The 25,435-nt window shown below is 34.5% G+C and overlaps 2 protein-coding genes across 3 annotated transcripts; both read right to left on the bottom strand.

The window, feature by feature from the left end:
- Positions 1 to 70: 70 nt before the first annotated feature.
- Positions 71 to 20,020, bottom strand: scaf (inactive serine protease scarface). 2 transcript variants are annotated; one of them, XM_018510160.1, is made up of 11 exons: positions 19,839 to 20,020; positions 5,345 to 5,450; positions 4,963 to 5,007; positions 4,662 to 4,888; positions 4,192 to 4,540; positions 3,910 to 4,115; positions 2,604 to 3,041; positions 2,245 to 2,399; positions 1,318 to 1,598; positions 947 to 1,197; positions 71 to 575 (listed from the first exon to the last, which is right to left on the bottom strand). In XM_018510160.1, exons 2-11 carry the CDS (start codon positions 5,439 to 5,441, stop codon positions 432 to 434), a joined length of 2,193 nt encoding a protein of 730 aa, XP_018365662.1. In that variant the 5' UTR covers positions 5,442 to 5,450; positions 19,839 to 20,020; the 3' UTR covers positions 71 to 431. The 2 variants fall into 2 exon arrangements, with proteins under 2 accessions (XP_018365662.1, XP_018365663.1); XM_018510161.1 differs by lacking the exon at positions 19,839 to 20,020 and adding an exon at positions 5,630 to 5,837.
- Positions 20,021 to 23,977: 3,957 nt separating this feature from the next.
- MagR (Iron-sulfur cluster assembly 1 homolog MagR) lies at positions 23,978 to 25,162 on the bottom strand. The gene is made up of 3 exons (XM_018510090.1): positions 25,029 to 25,162; positions 24,616 to 24,669; positions 23,978 to 24,455 (listed from the first exon to the last, which is right to left on the bottom strand). Exons 1-3 carry the CDS (start codon positions 25,110 to 25,112, stop codon positions 24,201 to 24,203), a joined length of 393 nt encoding a protein of 130 aa, XP_018365592.1. The 5' UTR covers positions 25,113 to 25,162; the 3' UTR covers positions 23,978 to 24,200.
- Between the last annotated feature and the right edge of the window lie 273 nt (positions 25,163 to 25,435).

Genomic DNA, 25,435 nt, shown 5'->3' with positions numbered 1-25,435 from the left:
ATTGCAGAAATTGTATTACCCTAAATTGTATTTTGTTATTTATTATACGCATTCTTACACCTGGTTTTTCATACGTTATGGAATTGATTCTCGAGCTCTGTTTACGCTCTAATAGATTTCTATTATTGTATCGCATTTTCCTATATTATGAAAATTCCGAATAACAACACTTGAAAGCGGAGCGCAAAGTATTTTTAGTCTATATTTAGTATCGGCAACAATTATCTGCAATGTACAATAGTCTCCCGACGATTGCTCTCCGACTCTTTTTCGCGACTTAACATGAAATCGATTAAACGCTACCAATTATTTTCTGCAGCATTACGCTAAATCGAGTATTATACGATTGCGTCTGTCGCGCGCTTCCTCGTCCTACCATTCGTGAGTATTAAAAAAAGAAATACGCTATACAGTATGAATACCGTTTACCTTTACACTGGTGGCAAATATTCGTTACCCGCTGGTAAATTACTCTTTCGATAATCGTAGCCATCATCGCTAGCGTCTATTTTAGGTTCGGGCGCATACATAGTTTGTTTCAGCCAGGTGATGTCAATGGGTGTGAATGTCGCTACCTAAGACAAGCACCGAAAAATCCGTAAAATGTTATGTAAGGAGCTTATTCTGTAATTCTTAACGACTGAAATGCCACAGTTAGTATTAGTCCCTAAGATAGATAAATGTATTTTGGTAACACGGAAATATAAGTAAAAAATGCAGAAATTAAAGATTAAATAAAGTCCATCAGACAAAGCTAAATTATGTTATTTGAGAGAAAAAATGATTTTTACTTCCTATTGTAATAAAATTATTATTTAACGTAGTTCTTGGAAAAATAAAATAGGGTAAAATATTTACTGACTGTGAATTAAAGTTATTTTAATACGAAATATATTGTAAAAAATTGTGGCTGTAAAATTAGTTTTATTAGTTTTATTAGTTTTACCTGATTAGTGGGAAAACATCCAGTGTCTTGATTATAAATTCCGGCGATATGGTAGGCTCCGTTGCCGTCGTAACAAGCCAATGGAGCACCGACATCGGCCTGGCACATATTATTTTCTTTATGTGCTTTACCGCAGATTGTATTATGTGCGACATTGATATGGGATTCCGCATCCAAGACCCGATTTTGACACACGTCATGCGTCAGAAGATCCACATCAACCATGTGCATGATAGCACCCGCGTAATGAGCTGAAATAATATTTGCATTTATATAAATTTATTTAATTTTATTTGCTACTGTCACGCATCTTTAGCATAGCTTATCAAACGTAATATTTCTTTTAAGCGATGGAAACGTCAACTCATTACCTTGCAGTATCGACTTGCCCCAGCCCGTCACGATGCATTGCGAAGTTTCTTGCACTTGATAATTATCGGGAAGACATAGCGTGTTGATATGCAAATTAAATGCTGCGGGATGTTCCAAAAGGAGCATAGCAGTATTGTTGCCAGGCAATCCTTCTACGTATCCAGGATGATATTTGATCGTTCGTACATTGATAATTTGGAATGGCAGCGGCTCCTCGTGTTCAAGTTCATATCCCAGTTTCCATTCTCCGAGTTTGACAGACAGTTCACTCGCCGGGAATCTGAGAAAATTTTTTTAAATGCCTTTAATTGCTTAATTTAATCAATAGTAAAATTGGACCTAAAGGTATGTCAGCAGGCACATAAGAAAACAAGATTTTCTTGAAGGATATATAATGTTTCTCGATTTTGCTTTTGAGTTCGCTCTATACGATTTATATTTCGCGACAGAATTCTATTTATAATTTGATATGTAATTTACTCTCTAAATTATATAGAATAGAATCTTACTCTAAAGAATAAAAATTTAGCTAGTCTTGAAAAAGAGAGCTTAATTTTTAATCTTTAAGAGTGAGATTTCATTCTTCAGAGCATAAGATTCACTCTAAAAGTTTTAAAGAGCAAATTTGTAGAGCAACATTTGAATTTTAAAGAATTAAAGTGCGTTTATGTATAAAATCGGCACGTGTAAAAAGATAAAAGATTTTAAATAAAATTTAAGCATTGCAATAACACTAATACCTTGTCCACAACCTTGCTTTAAGAGGCGTAAGCCGTAAAGCCTTAAGAAATGGATTAATCACAATTGAATAGGAGAAAAATAATCGATTGTGATTGATCAATTTTTTACAGCTTACGGCTTACGACCTCTTAAAATAAGATTGTAAACAAGGTATAAATCGCCTAAAGTGAAAATTAGTAAATTACCTATTTACGCAACTGGCAGCTGTCAGAACGATATCTGATGATATCAAAGCACCAGAACACAAAATCTTACGTTCCTCCGACCACAAAACCATCGCTTGCCACGGAATCTCTCCGAATGCCGCATCGGTCTCTCTGAAGTCGGTCGGGCGTCGTCCCTTTTATTGTACACAGATATAAATAAAATATTCAATCTCATGTTATAAATAAAATCATCTTCAAGCACTTTCGTAATGTTAGAATTCTCAAGTTGCATATCCTTTTATTACTATAATTAAATACTAAAAGTACTATAAGACATAATTTATAAACGTCTCTAAGCAAAATTATTCTCACGAGAGTAATTCTATCGAGATACTTACGTAATTTCTCACTCCACATGGATTGTTGGGCAACTGCAATTCCGGCACGACGGGAGGGTCACTTGGAATATTGAACGGCGCGGGGCTGCTGATCGGGGGCACTATTGGAATCGGAGTCGAGATTGGTAACACGCGTTGTGGGATGACGTCGGAATCATCCGGCACCAGGGGCACGACGTTCGTCGGCTGTAACTGCTCATGAACCTGCGGTGGCGGGACGAATGGTTTGATCGGCGGCCTGGGAATCGTCTTGATGGGTGGCTGGATGATCGGCTTCTTCGGTGGTTGTACCTTCGCAATATTCAAGAACGTCGGGAAGCCTTGCTCGTCGAAGCCACCGGTGTAGTTGGCCGGCAAATTGCCCGTCGGCCACGGATCCACGTAGTTCGGATCGCGGCAACACTTACCAACTGCCCCGGTCTCCGAGATTCTGCAACTCTGCGAAACCAACAACTCGTGATCATGCGATCCAATCTATTTTTCTTAATCACCGCATTTTATCTTTATTTGACTATTTAGGATATTTTTTTATTATCGGCAATTATTACGAATTATTAATGATCTGAAACGTGTACAATTGTACCTGTACAATTGTAATATCAAACAAGTGTTTCAAATTATTTCGATTCGGTAATTACGGAAATTCTACAGTATAAAAAAAGTTTAAAAAAAGGAATCACATAATTTCTCTTATTTTAACACAATAGTATAAAGAATGCAAAATGCGATTGTCATTTTCTAAAGAATAAATAATGAATAAAATTTTAGCAATAAAACTATAATTTTCTATTAAAAAATAATCTTTATAATAAAAATTAATATTTATGTGGAAAAATATCGAAGAAAAATTGTTTATAGTAATTATTTAAATTTGAATATTGATAATTCTGATGAAAACGACATTACCACGTTTTCACTAGTGTGACGTCATATTTAAAGTGAAGTAATTAAAGTAATTCGTGGACATTTTATTTCTTTACACAAAAATGATACGGTGAAATTTTATTTTTTTAATTCCAAAATGTTCTTATTTAAACTCCATCCTTTTATACCCATATAACTCTTTAAAATTTTTATATTTTTTTTATTTACAATTATATTAATTAAACCTTTCTTTCTTATAAGTATTTTAGCTATTTTAGAAAATTATTTAAAAAAAGCTATTTAATCAAAAAATATAAAAAAATTCAGAAATGTTTACATATTAATTACAAACTTTTTAATTCAAATCCTTGTATTATGTGAAAAAAAACTGGAAAACCTTCTTAAAACGTCTTTTGACTAAAGTGTCTTTTATACTGCTTACGCTTAACGGAACACGTCGTAGAAGTTCCTTGCTGCTAAGCGCAATTGGTTGCGGACTAATCGTTCCTTCTAACGTACAGTACTGCTCTTCTACGCAGAGCAGGGCGGCCGCACATCCCATGTGAACCGTAAATTGGAAGACTGCGGGATTCGGATTCGTAGGGGCTGATTTTAATGGGAAAACTGGCTCGCTAGCACTACTATCACCTACAATGCCAACCCATATTAATATAAAGAAAAAAGAAGAAATATTGAAGAAGATACCAATAATGTTATCACATACCTATTTGATATTGCTCCTGTTGATTCGTATCGGAGGGTATATGATTGTAATCGACTGGTATCTCTTCGACTGGTCTTATGTTGACATGAGGCTGATTAGCAGACTCGATATCGAATCCATTGTCCGATGGGGATTGCAGTACAACGTTGTTTTCTAACGGAGGCTTCAACAATTCAGTCACGTCTGCCTGATTATTATCTCCGAATGGAACGTATTTCTCATCATTTTCCAGAGTAGGTTTCGGGTACTGATTGTTCTTCACCGCATTAATTGGATCGATATCGAACGGATAATACACATTGTATTGCACGGTACAGCATACTTCGTGGCTGAGCTTGCACTCTTGCACCTGCGTGCAAATATTAGAAGGTTATTAAGTCTGAATTGCGAGTTGAGTTCAATTAATATTAAAATGTGTACGCGGGTGAAAATTATTAATAGCGACAAGAAATGACGAAAAGAGATCTCACCTGTCCTGGCCGAATAAAGCCTAGTTTCAAAGGCTGCACATACCCGTTGATGCATAGACTTTTGGCCACGCAGATTTTATTTTTACCACTGCAACTGATAGTGAAGCCATCTACGGCGCCGGCGCTAGGATAGGACTGCAATGTTTGATCAGGTTGATATGTATAATCAAGATTAAGTTGCTTTTGTGATTCTGAAGAAGCATGCGTTTGGTATCCTTCGAACGTATCTGCAACAATAACATTATAACGATATAATAAATTAAATAAATTATTTTATTATAACGTGATATCAGAGTCTTACTTTGCTGCGATTGATCCCAATTAAATTGCGCTTGATCAATTTGTTCTGAAACAATATTATCTTTGTAAATAGGGTAGTTTTGTGTTTGGGAAATATCATCGCCATACCAGGCAAGCTCGTCTTCTGAAATGCGACCTCATTGAAGATTGCGTGGTTGACTTTTTTGAGACACTCTAGCTCACAATTTTTTTTAAGTACAAAACAATTTAAATTACGAGACAAAACTTTAGCAAATATAAACAGAAAGGTGACGTTTTTCGAATTTCATGTTTCATAGAAAATTTATAATGAAAAATTATAAAACAACATATGAAATTATTAAACTTATGATACAGATAAAAAAAATTAAACACGCAATCGAATTCCCAGTCTGTATACTCACGTGTCTGCAATTGAGGTGACAATTCTCTATAAGGGAGTCCACGTGCGTGCGTAGCTAACGCTACTATAACTAGTAGCATTTCTAGCAGTGGTATCATCGTGGAGATCTAAAAGAATAAAAAAAGCAATATTAAGTAATTATCTCGAACTTTATATAATTCAATCACACGGCGAACGAGTAAATAAACCAAGATTTCATTAACGTCAATTTCACGTCTCACATGACGTCTACAAAAAAGAAAAAGGAGAGAAGAAAAGAGAAAGAAAGGAAAGGATTTTTGCTCGCCTCTCGTAGTGGTGGTCGTGACTGGTTCTTCTCGAATATCTCGTATCACATGGGATGTAAAGGTGTGCAAACTTTTGCAACAACGCTTTTTTTCTTTCTCCAGCGCGCAAGCGACGCGATGAATTATTTTAAGACCGAGAAGAATGATCGTTGCGCGAAGGTATTATATTATAATTTTATTACACTTTAGCCCGTTTTAGCAATCACTGACCCAAATACAGGGAACGGAACGTTCTAGAACGGCACCAGGATGCTTCGAGCTTCTAGCGAGAGATCACGGCGGAGGATTGTGGCTGCAGAAGTTGCATGCTTCTGCAGACAACGTGGGAACAAGGCTTCACGTAGGAGTAATTCATTCATGGTGCATCCGCGATCTTGGGCGACATCGATGAGATATAAATTTATGCGAGAAAACACCGTGAGATATAAAGTGAGATATACATAGGCCGGTCTTCATAATCAATTCTTATTTCAAGACCATCACAAGTAATGTCTTAGATGCTAATGCGTCTGACCGGTATTCATAGTCGATTCTTATATTTAAGATCGTCTTAAGTGCAGTCTTAAGATGTTATGAACCGCCGCATTAGCGTCTTAAGACATTACTTAAGACAGTCTTGAAATAAGAATCAACTATGAATACCGTCTGTAAAGTACTGCCTTAAGTAAGCATTTTCTTTTATTTTTTTCTTTTTACACATTTAATAATCGACATCAGCAAAAGAAAATCTCGGGCCTGAGTAAAAAATAATTTAAGTTATTGAAATGTCACGGCTTCCTATCCGCTTAATATTTCAAGATTTTAATGTGAACTTTATCCAAATGAAAGTTAATGACCGAATCGCAAGATTTACGTTTTGCGGCATATGAATCTGCTATCTACATCTACAATCTCTAATTATAATATAATCTATAAATATTTCCTGATATTATCTCAAGATCTCGCAACACGTGCAGACTGCCACGAATAATATATTGTATAATCATATATGCAAACATCTCGAGATGATTATTCTCAAGTGACATTTGGTCCACGAAGTCCGCGGCTGAGTGACAAGAAATAATTTTTAATAAACCTTGTATGTTATTTCTAATATTATATAAGCACGTGGGCTGGATAGATATCAATGGCGAGGCGTATGAATAGTAACACTTTCATATTCGTATCGTCTAGTATTTTCTAACGATGAAATAATCGCGTTCAAGGATCTTCAAGCGCTCTGTTTGCTTATTTATATGAAAATTATGCGATATACCCGAACCGCGTATGTAATATCGATCCTTATTTACATGCCCGTCGAGTGTAGGCGCCATGCTAACACATGCCTTCTATCAATGACGTCATCCCGCTGGATTAGGTCAGGTCAGGGTCACAAAGCCGACAAACGACATATCTTCTATTAACAATGTATAACAATCAAATTTCTGTTCAATTTAAGCTAACCGTTAAATCTCCTTCATTAATTCTGTTTAATTACACTGAGAAAAAAATTGTTTATTTGACTAAATTAATTTAGTTGCCTCTATTTTTTTCGTTGGAGAATGTATATATATTTCAGCCAAATACACAATATGTTTGACTTAAAATACATATATTCTTCATAAAAAGAAATAAAGACAAATTAAATTAATTTAGGAGACGAAATATAAACACAAAATATAAAAAAGGTTTAGACTTTTTTTATGTGTTGCCTTAATTTTTGTCTTCTACAAGTTTTATTTATGTTTCTACCATTCTACTCTTTAAGCCTGTTCTACAGTAAGATCACAAACTATAAGCCGTAAGAAATTAACTAATCATAGTCGATTATTTTTCTCACATTCAACTATGATTGGCCAGTTTCTTACAGCTTACGACTTGCAACTCTATTGTAGAACAGGCATAATACATTTGACTCACATTCCAATTCTAATTTTTGCCAGGATTAAAAAAAAATTAAATTTGCGATTGGATCACTCAATGTTTTTTCGTCGAAGATAAAGTTCTCATTAATGAGTCATACGTAAAACGAACGTAAAATGTTCGGCGATGTCGACAAAGGTTGATTAATATGCATTCATGTGTTACCGGATTACGCGCGAAGATCTATCTTGAGCTATCAAATTTTATGAGCCATTCTCGTGTGTATCTCGTCGCAAAAAAAGTCACCGTGGAATTCAGAACCGACGAGAAGACGACGCGATGAACTCATTACGGATTTCCCCCAGTCTCGTAGGTTTCCGATGATCTAAGGATATACTTTGCAATTCAGCGCGTAAACGGTTTGCGTGAGAGTGACTCGCGCAAATTACACGCTCTTCGCGCCTAACATATACCGTAAAAAATTCAATACGACACGCTCGTCAAATACGTTAAGTTTAAACGATGACTCTTCGTGTGTGGTTTTTTTTTTCGAGATAACTTCTACAGTTACAATCGTATATAAGAAATAAAAATTTTTTCGTAGGAATTTAGGGAGAATCATTTGGGTGAAATTAAATTCCTCTGGTCGATATCAGTAATTAATTTAAAAAATGTTTGGATCGCTTTCTATTTCTTTTCACTTTCTACGTGTAAGTTTTTCAACTCCCACTATAGAATAAACTTTATAGTGTTACTTATACATTACGAATGTGGAATAGAAATAGAGATATCTTTATAGATATAATTTATCAAGAAATTTTAAATGAATAGTAATGACTTATTTATAATTTATATAAATATATAGATGCCTTTGGTTATTAATATATTTTTACTTTCTGCTATTGACAAAAATTGATTGATTCGGATGTTTGTAATTTTTTCTTCCAGGCTTTCGCGACGTCTCGCAACCGGAATCTTTGCTTTCAACTTTCGAGCCTAAGGTACTGCTTTCCGGTTGTTAAGGCGGCGATAAAAATAATAACACCAATCGCGAAGGATTAACGGCGCCATGTTCTGACCGGGAGAAAGTATACAAGGTGTAGCCGAAACGCCGAAAATTCACGATGCGTTCGATTTCCATGATAAGCGCCACTGGTGGACAACTGGACACCGGGCAGGGATTCCGATCGTCAAATATTCCTTTGCAAATGTATCCCCGGCCACGTACTTTCACGTATACATTAGTGCTACTACTTTCTCTTTCATTGAATTACGCAGATTACCCGAGTATCGCACAAATCAGACTTGTCGAATTTCGCGCATAATCCGGCGACCGTCCTAATGACTCGAAGTATGGAGCCGAATTGAAATTAAGATCCGGGTACGAGCTCTCTTATACGTACACATACGTATATCTCCTCGTTTAGCACAGAAACTGTTTGAAAATTCTTTTCTTTTTATTATCTTCTTCTTCCCTTAACCCTTTCTCTTTCTCACTCTCTCACTCTCTTTTCTTCTCTCCCTCTTTCTGTTACGACACGAAAGCGCATAAATAATCCGTTGATTTTGACGCATTTCATCGAACGTTTTTGTAATGTGGGTGTAATATACATACAGCGTAAATACTTAAATATTCACGTCGTCATTAATAACACCAATCACCAACCGAATAGCTGCCAAGTAGAAACTTACTTTCGATTTGTCAATCAATAAGTACTTTCACCGATACTCGATATCTCGCTATACATAATTAATACGGCCATCGTAATTAATAGTCGGATATTGATTCGGTTATCGAGATGTATTTTCTTGCGAGCGCTCACGGCATTCTTTCAGCAAAAGAGTAGATTATCCAGGTAATAAAAAGTATATATATTTAAATAATTATGGGTAATAAAATGGGTGATAAAAAAAGAATGAATTTACTTTACGTCAACAGAATTACTCTGTAAAGGTTCTTTCCGGTTTTTAATTACAGAATTTTATAGCCTTAATTTTTAATTTATAGTATGTTAACAAGATTTCTCGATTGTTGTGTGTATTGTTGCATTTACCGTTCAGTAGTTAAAATGTCAAATCTAAACGAGTTTTAAGTATTTTTTAAATTCTTTCCGTTTTTACTGCGGCATTTATAATTATTTTTCTAAATGTATATTTATATTCACAGGCAAATGAACCAAGAAGACTTTAACGTGTTCTCACAAATTTATATTCATTTTACGTCGTTATTCAAGTATCATCAGGTAGAAGTCCTCTCGACGAAAAGGTAACTTCAAAAATACGACGTTTCTGTCAAGCCTTTCAATCTATTGGGTGAAATGTTAGCGCTATGCGTCTGATATTTTGAATGCCTAGCACCTCATTAATCAAATTCAAATAAAGGGACATTTCTCCTTTTCTTGTAGCGGCTAATAAATGAGCATCTAATGAAGCTATAGATTGCTTTTGGTTGCGTCAGAGCGAATATTTCGAATGATGTTACGCTGAAAAAAAGAGTTGGTCGTGGGTATCATGATTTCCCTGTCCGATTACTTGTCTATGATACACTGCCAATCCAAATACGTAATAAGTGATTTCATATGTGTGTGTAACTTAGAACTCCGTGTAAAAAATAACACACTGTTCTGCAGCATATTAAAAAAATGTATTTACACATTTAAGGATGTAGATGTCGCATCTAAAAACAATACCAAAAATATATAAATTTCATGGACTGTTCTATTATTACGTCTGAATATCTGTATAAATTTTACGTACAATTCTCTTATTAATTTAAAAGTTACTTAATTCTTTTGTTTGTTTTGATTCTGATATAAAATCACGTTTTATATTCATTTGCAAATTTGATAAGAAAGTATTGTCACGAATTAAAATTTTTTAATCGAATTAAAAAGTATATATATATATATACTTTTAAACGATATATAAACGAATAATTTTTAAACGAGAGATTACAAATTTATTTATTCTCGTTTAAAAATTATTGATCGGAAACTACAGAAAAATATAGTAATTTTGCATAAAATCATTAAATGAATCAAATTATTTGTTGGTTTGTTTTAAAAAGTTTTTAAGTAATATTATAGCTCATTTTGGTCGATTGTTTGACTAATACTTTTAACTGATATTGTATAATCAAAGCATCCTTAAATGTATAATATAATGTTACTTTGTACGGAAAACTAAATCACACATATACAATATGAGATCGCTTATTATACATATATCTACTTTGATTTGAAGTGTACTATGAGGATATATAATGTTTCTGGGTCGTCTGAATTCGGGCCGTGCAAGCATCTCGCGAAAAAAAATGAGAGAAATAAAAAAAGTGATCCTGCGGCATTCATCGATCTAACTTTCCAAAACGCTCTTGTCTGATAATGCGATATAACAGTTCGATATTGACATTATCCTTCGATCTCGGCCTCCTGTAGATGAAATCCGGCGACAGCAAAGATGACACGATATGCGTGATTGGAAATGCGCGAAGCACATAAAAGAAATAAAATATTCTTATTTTTTCCCTTCCTTTTATGTGAGACTGTCTAAATGCTCGATGCAGTTCTTTATGTTCTCATTCAGGCAATTGTGTTGCGCCAATAATCATCGTAATTCTCCTTATAAAATCGACATAGTTACTAAGATTTTTTAGTAAGAAAAATCAAAGTAAGCATATAATCAGTTTTAATCTTCTGTCTCAATTTTTGGAGTGAATCTTACTCCAAAGATTTGAGAAAGTTTGACTTGATTCTGATCGATTATATTCATCAGAAATTAGTCTTTTTTACTTATTGTTAGATTCATTATTCTAATCATATTTACGGGTACAATCGCAATTTCATGATTAATGATTATCCCTTTTATGATCAATTTTGACAAAAAAATTTTATGTATTTCTTATACGTAATACATTTCGAGTTGAACTAAGAGTGACTTATATAGATATATCTCATCAAAATCTACGATTTCTTCCTGAAATTGAATGTGGCGATAAGAGGATCCCTTCACATGTCAAAAAGCGACATCGCAGAATCCGCGGGAGAGAAATTAAAAGTCGAGCAGTTCACTTCCCGGAAACTCGGACGTTCTCCTCTCACGCCGGAGAATTTGACCTCCTATTACTCTCGCCCGGTATGCATTTTACTTTTGGGAAAGTTCCTGTCGCGACCGGGCAGCCGGCACACGGAGGTGTGTGGGTCTCGTGGCTGTTTCGAGGTCCGCAGGAAAGAAGCAAGGTCGCTAAATAATAAGGCGTCTCTCTGATGTCATCCACGCGTGAATTATGAAATTCGTCTTTGCTTGAGTGTCGGCGATTATCAGGATCGAGATATTGTTCCTGCACGTCGTTGCCGACCATATAAAAGATGCTCCTCCTCTCGAGCACTTATGTTGAAGGGGGTGGAGGGGCCCAAGTAAGAACCATGTTTCAACATCGAGATCTTAATATCTATGGAATTATTCACCGCCGAAAAAATTATAAAGTCCTAAAAGAAGATGAATAAAAAGAGGAATTATACATGATTTTCAAGTTAATTTTAATCGCATTAATTTTAAATCTGTATATGCGTAGAAATATTATTCACATAAAACTATGATGTACGATAAAAAAGAGATTACGAAATAATTCTACGACTTTCTGCTGATGATTGAAGGCTTCATCAAAAGCAGTAAAAATATTACAACATATAAATTTATTGATAGAATTCCGTCAGTAAATTATGGTTCGATCTAAATAAAATTTGTAATTTATCTTCGAAAAGAGGATTAATATGCGATTCGAAAAATAAAACGAGGGTGGGCGATTTAATCGAATCGTCGTCGGGTCTCCTCTAGCTTTTCACTCGATAAAAGCCGATCGACCTCATAATTAAGTTAACTTTCGCCAGTTATTTGCATTCCTCAATTCAACGGTGGACCAATCCCGTCAGACCCGATCCACCCGCAAAACGTAAAACGAGAAAGCAATCAAGGATGGCCGTCCGTCCCCGCATGTCTGCATCCGTCTCTCTTCGGGTCCGGCTCAATTATATCTCCGTGTGGCATCGGCACGATCCCCGGGAATATACCGGACTTACGAAATATCGAACGCATCCGTGACACTGTCCGATGATGTCTCGGCGCCGGGGCTTGCCAGGATTACATAAACAAGCCGAAGAGTTCAAAGGTCCGGATTCTTCGGCGAGGCGACGTCGAGTTGCTTTCGCGCGTCTTTCGGACACCCCAAAAAGCCTACCTCATCGCTTAATTCCACTTACGTTTTTTGATGCTGACAGATGTAACAACACAAGAATGTCCCGATAATTATATGCTACGTTAATTATATTTAACTGCGAGCGAGCGAGCTTAACTTCTCATCGATTGTTGTAGTATATGGTTTGATATATGAATCATTTAGTGAGAACAATTAGCGTCACATCTCTTTTAACTAACTGAACGAGAGAGCAAAAGTAAGACAGCAGATCCGTGTGTGTAAAATCTGTCGATTTTAAATGACCGCTGCTCTTGCTCCGTAAGCGTGTTAGTGAGTAGAATAAACCGATGCCAAAGAAACTGGCCAGTCTCATTTTTACCCGACACTTTCACGCGCCCAATGTTTTCTCGCGTGGAGGATGATGATGCAATGAGATCCCGTTCTAGATCTTGATAATAGATCGATTTAGTTATTCTATCTCGTCGAGCCTTTCCAGAACGAATTTTTCACGCGCGGAGAGAATCGATGTTTCCAAACGACCCTCCCTTTCGTCCCAGCAATCACTTGAAAGTGTAACTGATCGGACCTTAGACTCTCTATTGATAGTATATGAATATGAATATCTCCGTCGGTTTTCGCCATAACTCGTATTTCCACACAACCTTCTGCGTAGCCCCGTGACATGGATTCTATTCATAATCCCAAGGCGCATTGCGCCATCCCGAGCGAGTTGGTGGACCAACGGGCAAAGGTGATGCGTAGATTCGTAGCAGAGCGATCCGTGCATCGTAAAATATCGCGAATATTATACCAAGATGTTTTCATCTTGCAAGAGAAATCAGTAATTACGTTTTACCAACGAAATCAAGTCGCCATTGACCCCTTTTGGACCACGGATGCTGCTTGGCATGCGCGAGATCTGCGTATTTAACATTTCATTAATGACGCTACCGGTTAAAATATATTGTACTTCCTTATCACTGTTATAAAAATTTGTGAAAAGCTTCTTAAGAAAAGATATAAGTCGTATTTAATAAGATTTAAACAATATTACAATTTGAAATGAGCTGAAGAGAGAATAACTCTAATTAATTATGAATTCTCATTTTTGAGAAGCAGATCTTAAACGCTTTAAATATTTTTGATTCCACAAACCGCGCGTCGAGTTATTTTTCCCGACTTGAAATATATTCATTTCACAGAACCAAAATAGCAATATTAAATATTATAATAAGCGACTCAATTAATAAAAATTCGAATTAAAATACAGGAGCTACGAGCCAAAATAATATATTTATAACAATGATATGTTACTGATGTACAATGGTTATGTATTAATCTGCATGTTGGAATTTGCGTATACTAATTAAAAATTAAATTACAATACACGGCTCAAATGATAAAATTCTTAACATATATACAATAGAAACGAGCTGAAATAAATTATTAGTCACAACGTTAAAAAATTATAAACAAAATAAATCAAAATAGCAATATTACAGATTAAATTATACAAGCAATTTAATAGCTTTTAGTGTTTAATAAGATTTAATTTATGTAACATAATTTAAGTTATATATATAGTTTAGTAATGTAATAAAAAAAATTAATCTATGTTATAATGACGAAACTATTAAAATGCCTCTTCTGTCCTTTTATTGAATCATTTTATGAACCCAGATATACGATATAACTCGTATGGTAAATAAAATAAGAATAATTGGGACTATATTTTCATAGCGGAAATAAAAAAAAGATATATATAAAATATATTAAAATAGCTAGAAACTAATTATACTTTTTATAACTGTTAAAATGGCTATTAAATCAAACCTCGAATCCAAGCAGACATGACTGATCACCAACAAAAATGCTTCCTCAGATGGGAGACGAAAAAAACGAGTTCGTGTAGTAGCTGACGTAAGAATGGCGCCTTGAAATTGACTAATTGCAAGGTACGCATGGTAATAGCTAACTAATTGCGCGTTTCGCGAGAAAAGGAGAAAGCAACGTAGAAATGTGAAGGTTTCGTGCACGAACCCCCCTAGGTACCAGCTCGTTTTCGCGTTGGTTTCCCACAAGGGATAATGTACGATTAATTACCCTCAGAGCACCTCAAGGAGGAAATTACATCGGCCTTGAAGAACCGTTGCCACTGGCATCGAGCAACAATATACAATATTAATTTATAAAGAGAGATGAGCGAGGTCGAGTCCATCATCCAATCCTTCCATCGCATAACCTCGACTTTTGACGATTTTCAGTCTGATTTCCGGTAACGCCTGTTTGAATTGCAAAATGCTGAAATAACGACCAAATTCGTAACTTGGCCTTTCCCTTTTACACGGAAGAAGAACATGCATCATAGCTGTGTGACACGTTCGCGCTAAAGAATGCAAAGTCTTATAAAATACAATACACAATCCATTATTTTTCGCATTCCCATAACGGGGCGCCTACACGCGTGGGTATCTTTGATCATGGCGTCGGAAAGGTGTCGAAGAAGCTGTGGATTGAATTTTTTGTAAAAAGAGAACGTCCCACTGAAATAGCGATGCAACGATGAACCAACTTGATCGATTATGACACAGTGGTATCTATTATGCATTCGACGGGTGAATTTATGAGGACGAATTTATGAGGAATTAAATTAAATGAGCCCCACACATTGCGTCACTTTGGAATTATTAGTATCAATCCATAAAATAGTAAATAATTGCGCACTGTCTGCGCTAATTTCCAATTGTGGTTATTTATTTATTTATTAAATTTGTTATCTCGAGAATTTCATTAATACTGTTACTCTTTAAATAATTTCTGCAGGTAGAACATCTTTTCGCTACTTGGAATCCACCTTTCTGCATAACGCATTCCAGATTTTGATACAAACAACTGTAAATTCCGCGTGATAAAAGAACGATGTTGAGGATTTTTTCATAAAACTATTGTAATTCTAATTAAAATTATTCGTATTTCTAATAAAAAAAACGCGTAAATAATATTATTTCGATTTATGTAACTTCTTGAATTATATTATTTTATCTTATTTATTTGTTTAATATACTGTATAAATATAGATATACTTAGTAAACGAGAAAATTTTAATCCATTTGAATCTATCCGAATGCGAATTTCAATAGCATCCATTTTTACTTTTCTTAGATTCAATTGAATTGAAAAACTCCATTTTCTTTTCAAAATTTCGAATTGAGCAGTATTCACGATGTACTCAAAGAGCTGAATTTTTTTTTAATTAAAAGATATGAAAATGTGCTCATGCAATTTTTATAAATAAATAAAAATGCATTAGGATTCAAAAGGATTTAACGTTCATTTTAATGTTCACAAATGCATACCTCTGAAAATCTGAATCTATTTCATTCAATTCAATCTCGTTTACTGGGAAGGAGACTCATAATAGATATGTGCTACTATACACATATATAGAGGACTATAAATATATACACAATAGTATATTTTTGCATAAAAATTAATCACGAAAGCAATCAGTAATAAAGTGCGATACAACGCAAAGAATTATCACTTTCTGATCGATATAAAAATTGTAAATCAATGTGGCAAAGGAATGGAGACTGTTTTTTATTTGCAGCTGTTCGTCTAAAAATAACTTCGAAACAATTTTAAATCGCACGATTATATCGTGACGCGAACTCGCAGTGTATTTAATAAGTTCAAATTACGATTGCCACATAATTTTATAAAGATTACTTCGGTACTGCAGCTTAACTGCCTACGCAAGGCCGCCTTACGATCTTTATTATAAGATTATTCGAGAAATTACCGGTATTATTTTTACACGGAGTACCCTTTTTTTATCACGTAAAATTTGGCGCGTGGGCTCTGATGTAATTCATGAATCATTATTGTAACCGTTTAACGGGTCGAAAGTCGACAGCTGTCACGATGCAACGTCACGTTTTTATCTGTACAGGATATTCAGTAAACGATTTTACATCACGAAGACACGTATTCCTCATGGAATTTGAGGTAACTGAAACTTCCTTAGCGAAAGTCCTAAATTACAAATGCGGCATTGAAAAACCACGGTTGTGGTCAATTTAAGATTTCCAAATCATCTTTAATCCAAGCTCGATCTTGATCTACTCTATGCAAATCTTGCCAAATCTAGTTTGCATTTATCTTGTCAATCCACTCTTGCATCTTTACGAGACTGACAGATCCAAAAAAATAGTCATGGATTTCAACCAATGTTTTTTCTCCTTTTCTCAAACTTGATAAACTTTAATGAATTTGAGACTGAAAATGTATAATGTTTGTCTTGATATTTCAATCAGACTTCACAAAATTTTATACACGCGTTTTACAAATTCTTGAGGAGAGAACACTCTAAATTTCTTGCAGTGAAATCTCACTCCAAGAAAGTGAAAATACAACCACTCTTCACTTCTTGAAAAAGAGAAACAATTGTCACTTTTTTTAGAGTGAGATTTCATTCCTTTGAAGTGAAAATTCATTCTAAAAAGAGTGAAAATTATCACTCTTTTTCAAAAAGTAAAATATTTTCACTTTTTTTCAAGGATGATTGTATTTTCACTTTCTTGAGATTTCACTGCAAGAAATTTAGAGTAAAGATGAGTTTTCGAGAAAGCATGTAAAACAAAATAAATAGCACTTTCAAAGTATATGATCCTCATGAATATTTCAGTTGTATCGAAATGATTTTTCATTACTTGTCGAAGCGACGTATATTCGCATGCATATTCGCGCTTGAGGAGGGCACTTCAAAATCGGTCTCATCGACGGGATTACCTAATCCCACTTGTGTCCGAACAACCAACCTACGAAAGCGTTGTAAAAAAAATTGATCAATTACGGAGAAGATGATGGAATGGTACAAAAAAAAATCTAGCCCGAATAGATGAAGCCTTTGGAATTCGGGCCGGTTCAAGGCTCCAAAGATGGATCCATAGGTCACTATCCCACGTTCGTCTCATTTAATTCATACTATATTCGTCTCAAAATTTACAAATTATGAAAAAACTCTACATGGAAAGAGCGATTTTGCTGACGTACTTAAAAATTTAACTAGATACAGATCTGAAAATAATTTTTACGGACCATCAAAATAATCATGCAGGAATCTCAAATATGATATTCTAACAATCAGTTTAAACGTCTTACACAATTATTTTAATGATCGAACAAAATTATTTTCAGATCTGTATCTAAAATTCTCCGATACTTCAGCAAAACTATCTTTTCCGGTACGATATATTGGCCTACGGATTTTATTTATTGGCATTTAAAATTAGCATCTTGAAACAATTTTGACAAACAGAAGCGCAGAAGGTGGGCAGACCCTTGAAATAGGTTTCATGTCGTAAAACTCTTTTTTACGTTCTCTCCCATAAATCCGGCGCGCGATTTTTGCGTCCACGTTAAATTATTCGTGCTGCAAAAGAGACAGACGAAAAGCAAATAGATAATCTTCTCCGTCGTAAATAGTAATTAGTAAATAAATAGCGAAGTAATTTGAAAAATATGAAAATTTATTGTAGTTCATTCAATCATGCCTGTCGGATCGTCTTCAACTATACCTATCAATATATCAAACAACATTCCATCGGCTAGGACGCGTCCGTTGAGGGACATAAAATTGCCCATTTCTAATCTACCGAAATTAGAATGTCCAAGAGAGATCGCAAGCCTTCCTTAATACTTTTCGAATTTCGCACGTACGCGGAAGAAGTGGAACTCGTTTTCTTAGAGTATTTTTAGGCACACTGTTCATATACACGCTCCCTTATGGCGGCCATTAATTTTTATTGATGAAACGCATTAATCTCAGCGTACTTTTTTTCCTCGCTGCCGAGTACGCTGTTATTGCAAGTTGCGGTCGAGAAAATATTATTGATTAATTGGAGAGTCGCTGGCTATGTGGGCCATATTTAATTGTAATTTATCTCGAAAAGGGACTCTCGTCTTCCGTCTTTCGAAAACATCGCGCGATCGACCGGAGAAAGGAAGCAGAGGATACTTAACGTTAAATCTCTAACGTCCTACATTCCGACATTAATTTTGGAGCAGACCAATATCTACGGTGAGCGGACGACTTTTCATCGCCAACGATAATATAATCTTGCATTACAAAAAAATTCAAGAACCGCGGATGTTTTCGCTTCATTTTTTAAGAAACTTGAATTATTTATAGAGAGTGTGCAAGTCCTTATGTTCATATCAGACTGGAGATTGAGATTGAATTTAATTAATCAGAAGAAAGAAAATTAACGTCAAATTTAATAAACTTTGCTTTGATTGGTCAAATTCAATCTTAATCCTAATCTCAATCTCTAGTTTTTGTGATACGAACATTATAAATTATCCATTACAATCCGCACTCAGCATACTACAATCAGCAATCTTTCTACCCTTTCGACATTCAATTATTTTAATAAAATATAGAGATTAAAGTTCTGTATGTATGCACTAAACTAACATAATAACTTGACTTAGAATTAATTGAACCACTTTCGGTTATTCAAGAAAATTGTAAATTTAGTTTGTCTGATATTGCAAACTTCATCCAAATAAACAGAACGACTATTTTCTTGCACTAGTAACAGTGAGAATTGATATTACTTTTCCTATTCCTTGTCAATTATTCCTTATGAAAGTAAAAGCATTTTTGCAAATTGGTTAAATAAACGCAGATTAAATAAATGCGCCTATCAACTAAAAATAACATAACATCTATGTTATAATTTCGCACTCAATAACATCATATGTTATATTACATTTATATTATTGAGTGCGAAATTATAATTAACATAGACGTAATGTTACTTTTAATTGGTGTTATTTAACTGGGTAAAAAAAGTGCAAAGATTGAAAATACCGGAACGCGGTTCGGTACAATCTCGACAAACTTCGCTGCGAACAATACTTCACTCGCGGACAATTAAAACGCGACAGTTGGCGCGCAGGTGTACCAAGAAAGTGTTATTTTGATGTCCACAGCATCCGGTGTCGAGCTTGTCGAAACGTTTACGGGTTTCGGTACTTGGGTACTTCAAGCATCCTCACGATGATTGTGCGGCCTAGCAGGATAGGCGGCGCGATAAGTGCAACGAAGCGTGAGTTACTCTTGCACACCCTCGTGCTCGGCAAACAAATCGAGTGCGTGTACTTACTTAATGTGTATCCTCCCGCGGAGTATACGTGTGTAACGCGCGTGTCGCTTAAAAGAAAGTCAATATAACTGACGCTGGTTTCGTATCCCTTCTTCTCTTATACCATCCTCCGGATCTGGCCAGTACCCCCCTACCATTTTGGTGTGCGGATCGCCGCTGTCCTTCGATATCCTATGCCGGTCAACACATCACATTGATTCCTCTCGGTCCATCCGAGATACCTCACCAATTTTATTCCCGCCACTTTCGTCCATGGCTGCAGACTGCTGCAGACGAGACGGACGCGCGCCGACATTATCCACGCATGTCGAATGTTTCCACGGGGTGACGAATGCTCGTCTGGTGAACGAAACTCTTCACTCTAAAAATAAAAAAAAGAGGATAAGAGCATTTTGTATCAAATTACAATAGATTACGATACAATAGTGTTTTCAAATACCCCGAAACTGAAATTCAAATATAATAATAATAATAGTAAGAATATGATGATGACATAATAATGTAATATGATATATTATAATAATAATTTAAATGTCTCTCTCTCTCTCTCATCTATACACAACGCAGATGTATAGTCGCTTGTTATCTATGCGAATTCCTTAATCTCGCTTCATCAAAAAACACTTTCTTTTTCATCGCAACGTGAAAATTATTCTTACGTCGATATTACCGTTAAGGAAAAGTCGTTTCACTGATCGACGATAAATGACACGCCAAACAATTATTCACGTCCGTCACGTCTGATTACGTCCTGTCTTTGCGCTCATCTGGCGCATTCCTAAGCTTCCTAAACGCGCTGCATCTCGCAAGTGTATGCGCAGATAAGTATTCCGCGAATCGAGATTTCTTCTCGGTGTGACGTAACTATTATTACGTTTTTTTTTCATATGCCGGATAATGATGAAGATGTATAATAATTTTCAATAACAATCTTAATAATAATAAAAAGTGAAAATAATTATGACATTGACCTACGTATACACGTATTATCACAATGACTGAGTCCACTGATTCATGCAAATTTTCCTGTGACGAATCAAATTGTAAGAATGATGAGTCAGCTGTCGGTCACTAGACTTTATATCATGCGATTGAAAATTCTAGGAATTATATATTCAAAATACGGAGCTTCGAGAATGTCTTAAACCTATTTGAGACGCTCTATAACTCGCGCTAGATCTCAAGATGAAATTTTCTCTATTTGTCATTTGAATTAAATATACCGTGCATTTTTATTTTATATATATTTTAATATTTACATATTTTATATAGTGTGCATTAATGTGCAGCTTAATATATATGTATACTTTATATATCATGTATTTATGTATTTTTGACGAACCATATTGTAATTGTTTTTTTTTTATTTAAAGTAATCTAATTTCAAGAAAGATTAGGACATTTTGATTTAATAAAAATGTTTTTCAAAAATCTAACTTTTTATTTTACTTGAAATAATTTTATCTTAACTAAGTTAATTTTTATTCATTCAATTTTTAATGAAACTAAATTAATACTCAGTTTTTCAGTTTTTTTAAATTAATCCTGTTTTATCTTTATTAATTAAATAAGATTTAGAGCTGCTTTTTTACCTTTATTAATTAAATACGATTAATATCACCAACTCCGATTAATCTAATCGGTCAATTAAATATTAACCGTGATTGATTAATTCTGTTCAACAGCAAATGCGATGGGTCAGTTCCAACGTAACAACCGGTCGATTAATTGTTAATCGGAATTGGTGAGACCGGCCCTTACACACATACAGTTTACAATATAAACATATGATTTATGAGACATCGACATTTCATATAGACTATTGCTATATATAAAAGAATTAAATACCGAGATGGCTATCTGATTAATTCCGCAGTGTGTAAGATTACTTATCTGAGCGAGAGAGGTTTCAGATTACTTTCAGCGGATCAATCGAGAGATTTCGAATTCACAATTAAATTGGTAAGACATGCAGATCGCAACAACAACATTATCATCATCAAAAATCGTCATTTTATAAGTTGTAAGTTGTAAATACCATGTTAGGAGTTTAAAAAAAATGGAAGGATGGGTTTCGCGGTCATGGTGGGTATCCAAATGCAGGTATCCGGAATAAAACAGTGTTGTAAAAAAGATAAAAGAAAAAAGAATAAGTCCGTATATATAAATATATACACGTAGGCGGACATCAGAATAATCAGGGATGCCATTTCACAGACGCTTACGGCATACTATACGTCATGTGAAGGGGATAAGTTGACAAACGGTGACGACGGCAATGGTAAGTACCAACACTACGTCACGCAACATACAAGATACACTAAAGCCCATGTCACTATACGCATTGGAGATTAAAGATTGCGAATTGAATTATTATCGTTTTTCGGTAAAATATCTAATTTTTTGTTCCGTTTTCTATTTGTCTTTCTAAATAACTATTCTCATTAGTAGGTATATTATTAATTTTATTTAAATCTAACTTCGACTTTAACGGTAAATTAATTATTTTTTCTTCTGTTTCAGGTTTCTCTTCGGATTTGGGTTCTGATTTCATCCCAATTAGTTTTCAAACGAGTTTCGCATGGCAATTAACACTTATCCATCGGTAATCCTGCTTATTGAAATGGTAAGTTATATCAGTTAAATTTTTCTTCTTGTTTATTTTTAGCGATCTCCGGACAAGTGTCGGGCTTTCTTTTTTAACTTCAGTTTATTCGTCAAAAAATTATCGTTTTTTTTTCTTTCGTCAGGGTATTTTGATATTTTGGAATTTATTCCTGTTGAATAGGATGTTTCATTAAAATTATATAAATTCTGTTATTGGTCGATCTTAATTTCATCAGTAAAGTCAGTATGGGGTTTGAATTTATCTTCCGAACCAATCTCGTTTTGTTGTTAAGTCGGTAACACCTATTCATCACCGCTGCTCATTTCATTATTCTCTTCGCTACTATAAGCACTATTGAATTGGTTACATTAGTCGTTTCTTGCTTTTTCCTTGTTGATCAATGGGTTCCAATCGTTAGATTTCATTTTCCGCTGTTACTGAGGACTTTTCCTTCTTTTTTATTTTTGATGCCAAAGTTTTAAGCAATTTTGCTATATCATTCTCGAATGACAAATCGTCACTTGCAGTATCATCCACTTGCAGTATATTATTTCTTGCTCTGCTTCAATTTCTTCTTCTTCGCTTTTCCGGCGGAATCGTATTTTGCTTGAATATTTTCTTCGTCGTCTTCTGACTCCATTCCTATTGTATTTGGTTTCAGTCTAGGTTGACGGTTTGGTCGCAACTGTTGTGAGCTATAAACTCTATATGGTCCGTCAAAAACTATATGTATCTTATAAGTCATACATATATGTCTACTATTGTCCGATCGTTTGTATATTTTAATCCATACTAAGTCTTCATTTTGACATTCATCTTTAAATGCTCGGTAGCCAATAAAATAATTCGCAAAGCATCTGAAGATAAATTTAAGAATATAAGGCTTGACTATAAATACGGACATAATTGAGGAGAATTTATGTTACATTGGTAACTCACGAAATGGTTTATGCAAAAATCGAAGAATTGTATAGCCTAAAAAAAAGTCGAAAGGTGATCAGACAAACTGAACAAGTTTAAATATTCCCGGAAATACCACTGAACTTTTAATATATTTATAATAATTCTACGATGAGATATTAATATCTCATATAATAATATCTTCGCTTTTAAAATAGCTTTAAAAGGTCACTTTTATTTTAAAACCAATTTGAGAATTATATAATTATAAACAGAAAATGTACTTTTTATTCTTTTTCCCCGTTATTATTTATTTAACATTAATATTTTTTTATGTCAAACATAAGATTCGTCAATTTTTTATCGCATGCATTTAGTTCATTATAAGAAATAATTTAAAATAAATTTTAAATCTATAAAAAGGCAAAATTTCTAAAAATAGTACATTTTTCATCTAAAAATATAGATTTATATTGATACATTTTTAAAATTATATATTGTACTCTCAATATTACATCAAGCAAGAAAAAGGAAAAAGAAATTAAAGATTTAATACAACTTTAATTTTCCTATAATGAACACATCATGAACAAACTATATAATTAATGTATTATGTAATGAGATACATACATAATATGGCAAGGTATGTACAAAACTTATAGATGATAAATTAAATCGTGACGATTGTTACATATATCTGTTGCGTTGTAAATTCAGTCCTTCAATTGTAAGAAAAGACAAAAAATATGCAGTTGTATATCACAAGGTATTTTGAAGATCCTAAATTTAACTAACACTAGAGATTACACGTAATTTTATATCACATAAGACTACTAATGCCACATTAAATTTTACTACACTGAAAAACTTTCTCCACATCCACATGTCCCTTTAATATTTGGATTATTGAATATAAATTCGGAGCTTAATTTGTTTTCGGTATAATCCATTTCTGTTCCGAGAAGAGATAACTGTGCCTTGCGATCGATGAATATATGAACACCATCCTGAATCACCTCCTCGTCAAGCTTAGATTTTTCTTTTGCATAATCTAGGGTATAACTCAAACCATTGCATCCTCGTTGCCGTACTCCAACCTTCAGACCAATCTACAGATTAAACGTAGACATTAATTCTTACATTATATTCTAGTACATATTTTGAAAGCTCAAAGAACTCGGTATAAATCTTTATGTGTTCTAACCATTAAAATTATACATTTCTCAATTACTGTTATATGTATAATTCATATATTACACCTATACTTACATATTCGCTCTTATTCTTTAAAATCTCTTTAATTTTTTTGACAGCATTGGGCGTCTAAAATATAAAATGTTTTATCAATATATTTACGTAAAATGTATCCTTGAGAACGATAAGGTTATTATTCATTTTGGCATGTTGCAATGTTGCGAAATAGTAGAGCACAGGCAATTACGCAATTAGAATTAAGACGCGTCGCAAAATCTGTTATTAAATGGAATGGAAATTGCAAAGTAAACTTGTTTGAAGAATATTCTACATTTTTTTACAAACTTCTTTATTTTTGTTTTCTACGCGGACGCATTGAAAGGTTACAACGCGAGTACGGAACAAATCGGAACAATTGCTTCTTTGCAAAAAAAAAGGGAGATGCGAAAAACGGTAATGCGAGAGTATATAATTAATAATATGCTAACCAGGGTGAGCGCAGCGCGAGTCGGAAGAATTTTTCTCCCTGTCACAGCTCGTATCGTAGCGGTCGCCACCGTGGTGGATGCCATTTTTAATGAATCGACGACCGACGGATCTGTCACTCTGTCAGCTGATCGGTGTCACGTATTAGGCCGCATCCACAGTGCAAATGTAAAGTCACATCCACATTACAAATCGCGCGAGTTTCTTCAATTGCACTTTCTGTACCGCGCGCGTTTTTCTGCTTTCTTTCCTTTTTTTTGTTCTGCGTTTTCTTTTTCCCTAATAAATTTGAAAATTAAAAGGAATGTCCATTGAAAAATTCGCGGTGCTTTCTTAAGATGCATTCAAAATTGCGAAATCGCAAGGAGAGTTAACCTTTGACTATATACCTCTGGACTGCTAACGGCAG

The sequence above is a fragment of the Trachymyrmex cornetzi genome, unplaced genomic scaffold (assembly GCF_001594075.2).
Source record: "Trachymyrmex cornetzi isolate Tcor2-1 unplaced genomic scaffold, Tcor1.1 scaffold325, whole genome shotgun sequence".
Taxonomy (NCBI): domain Eukaryota; kingdom Metazoa; phylum Arthropoda; class Insecta; order Hymenoptera; family Formicidae; genus Trachymyrmex; species Trachymyrmex cornetzi.
This window is presented reverse-complemented; position numbering and strand designations above follow the sequence as displayed.

Bases quoted from the DNA above. Each gene is read 5' to 3' on its own strand.
- scaf (XM_018510160.1), bottom strand. From the start codon at position 5,441: ATGATACCACTGCTAGAAATGCTACTAGTTATAGTAGCGTTAGCTACG. The intron at 5,008-5,344 runs GTGAGTATACAG...ATATTGTTTCAG, and splicing joins GTCACCTCAATTGCAGACAC to AACAAATTGATCAAGCGCAA. The intron at 1,198-1,317 runs GTAATGAGTTGA...ATATTATTTCAG, and splicing joins GGGCAAGTCGATACTGCAAG to CTCATTACGCGGGTGCTATC.
- MagR (XM_018510090.1), bottom strand. From the start codon at position 25,112: ATGGCATCCACCACGGTGGCGACCGCTACGATACGAGCTGTGACAGGG. The intron at 24,670-25,028 runs GTTAGCATATTA...TTTATATTTTAG, and splicing joins CTCGCGCTGCGCTCACCCTG to ACGCCCAATGCTGTCAAAAA. The intron at 24,456-24,615 runs GTAAGTATAGGT...TTTAATCTGTAG, and splicing joins TAAAGAATAAGAGCGAATAT to ATTGGTCTGAAGGTTGGAGT.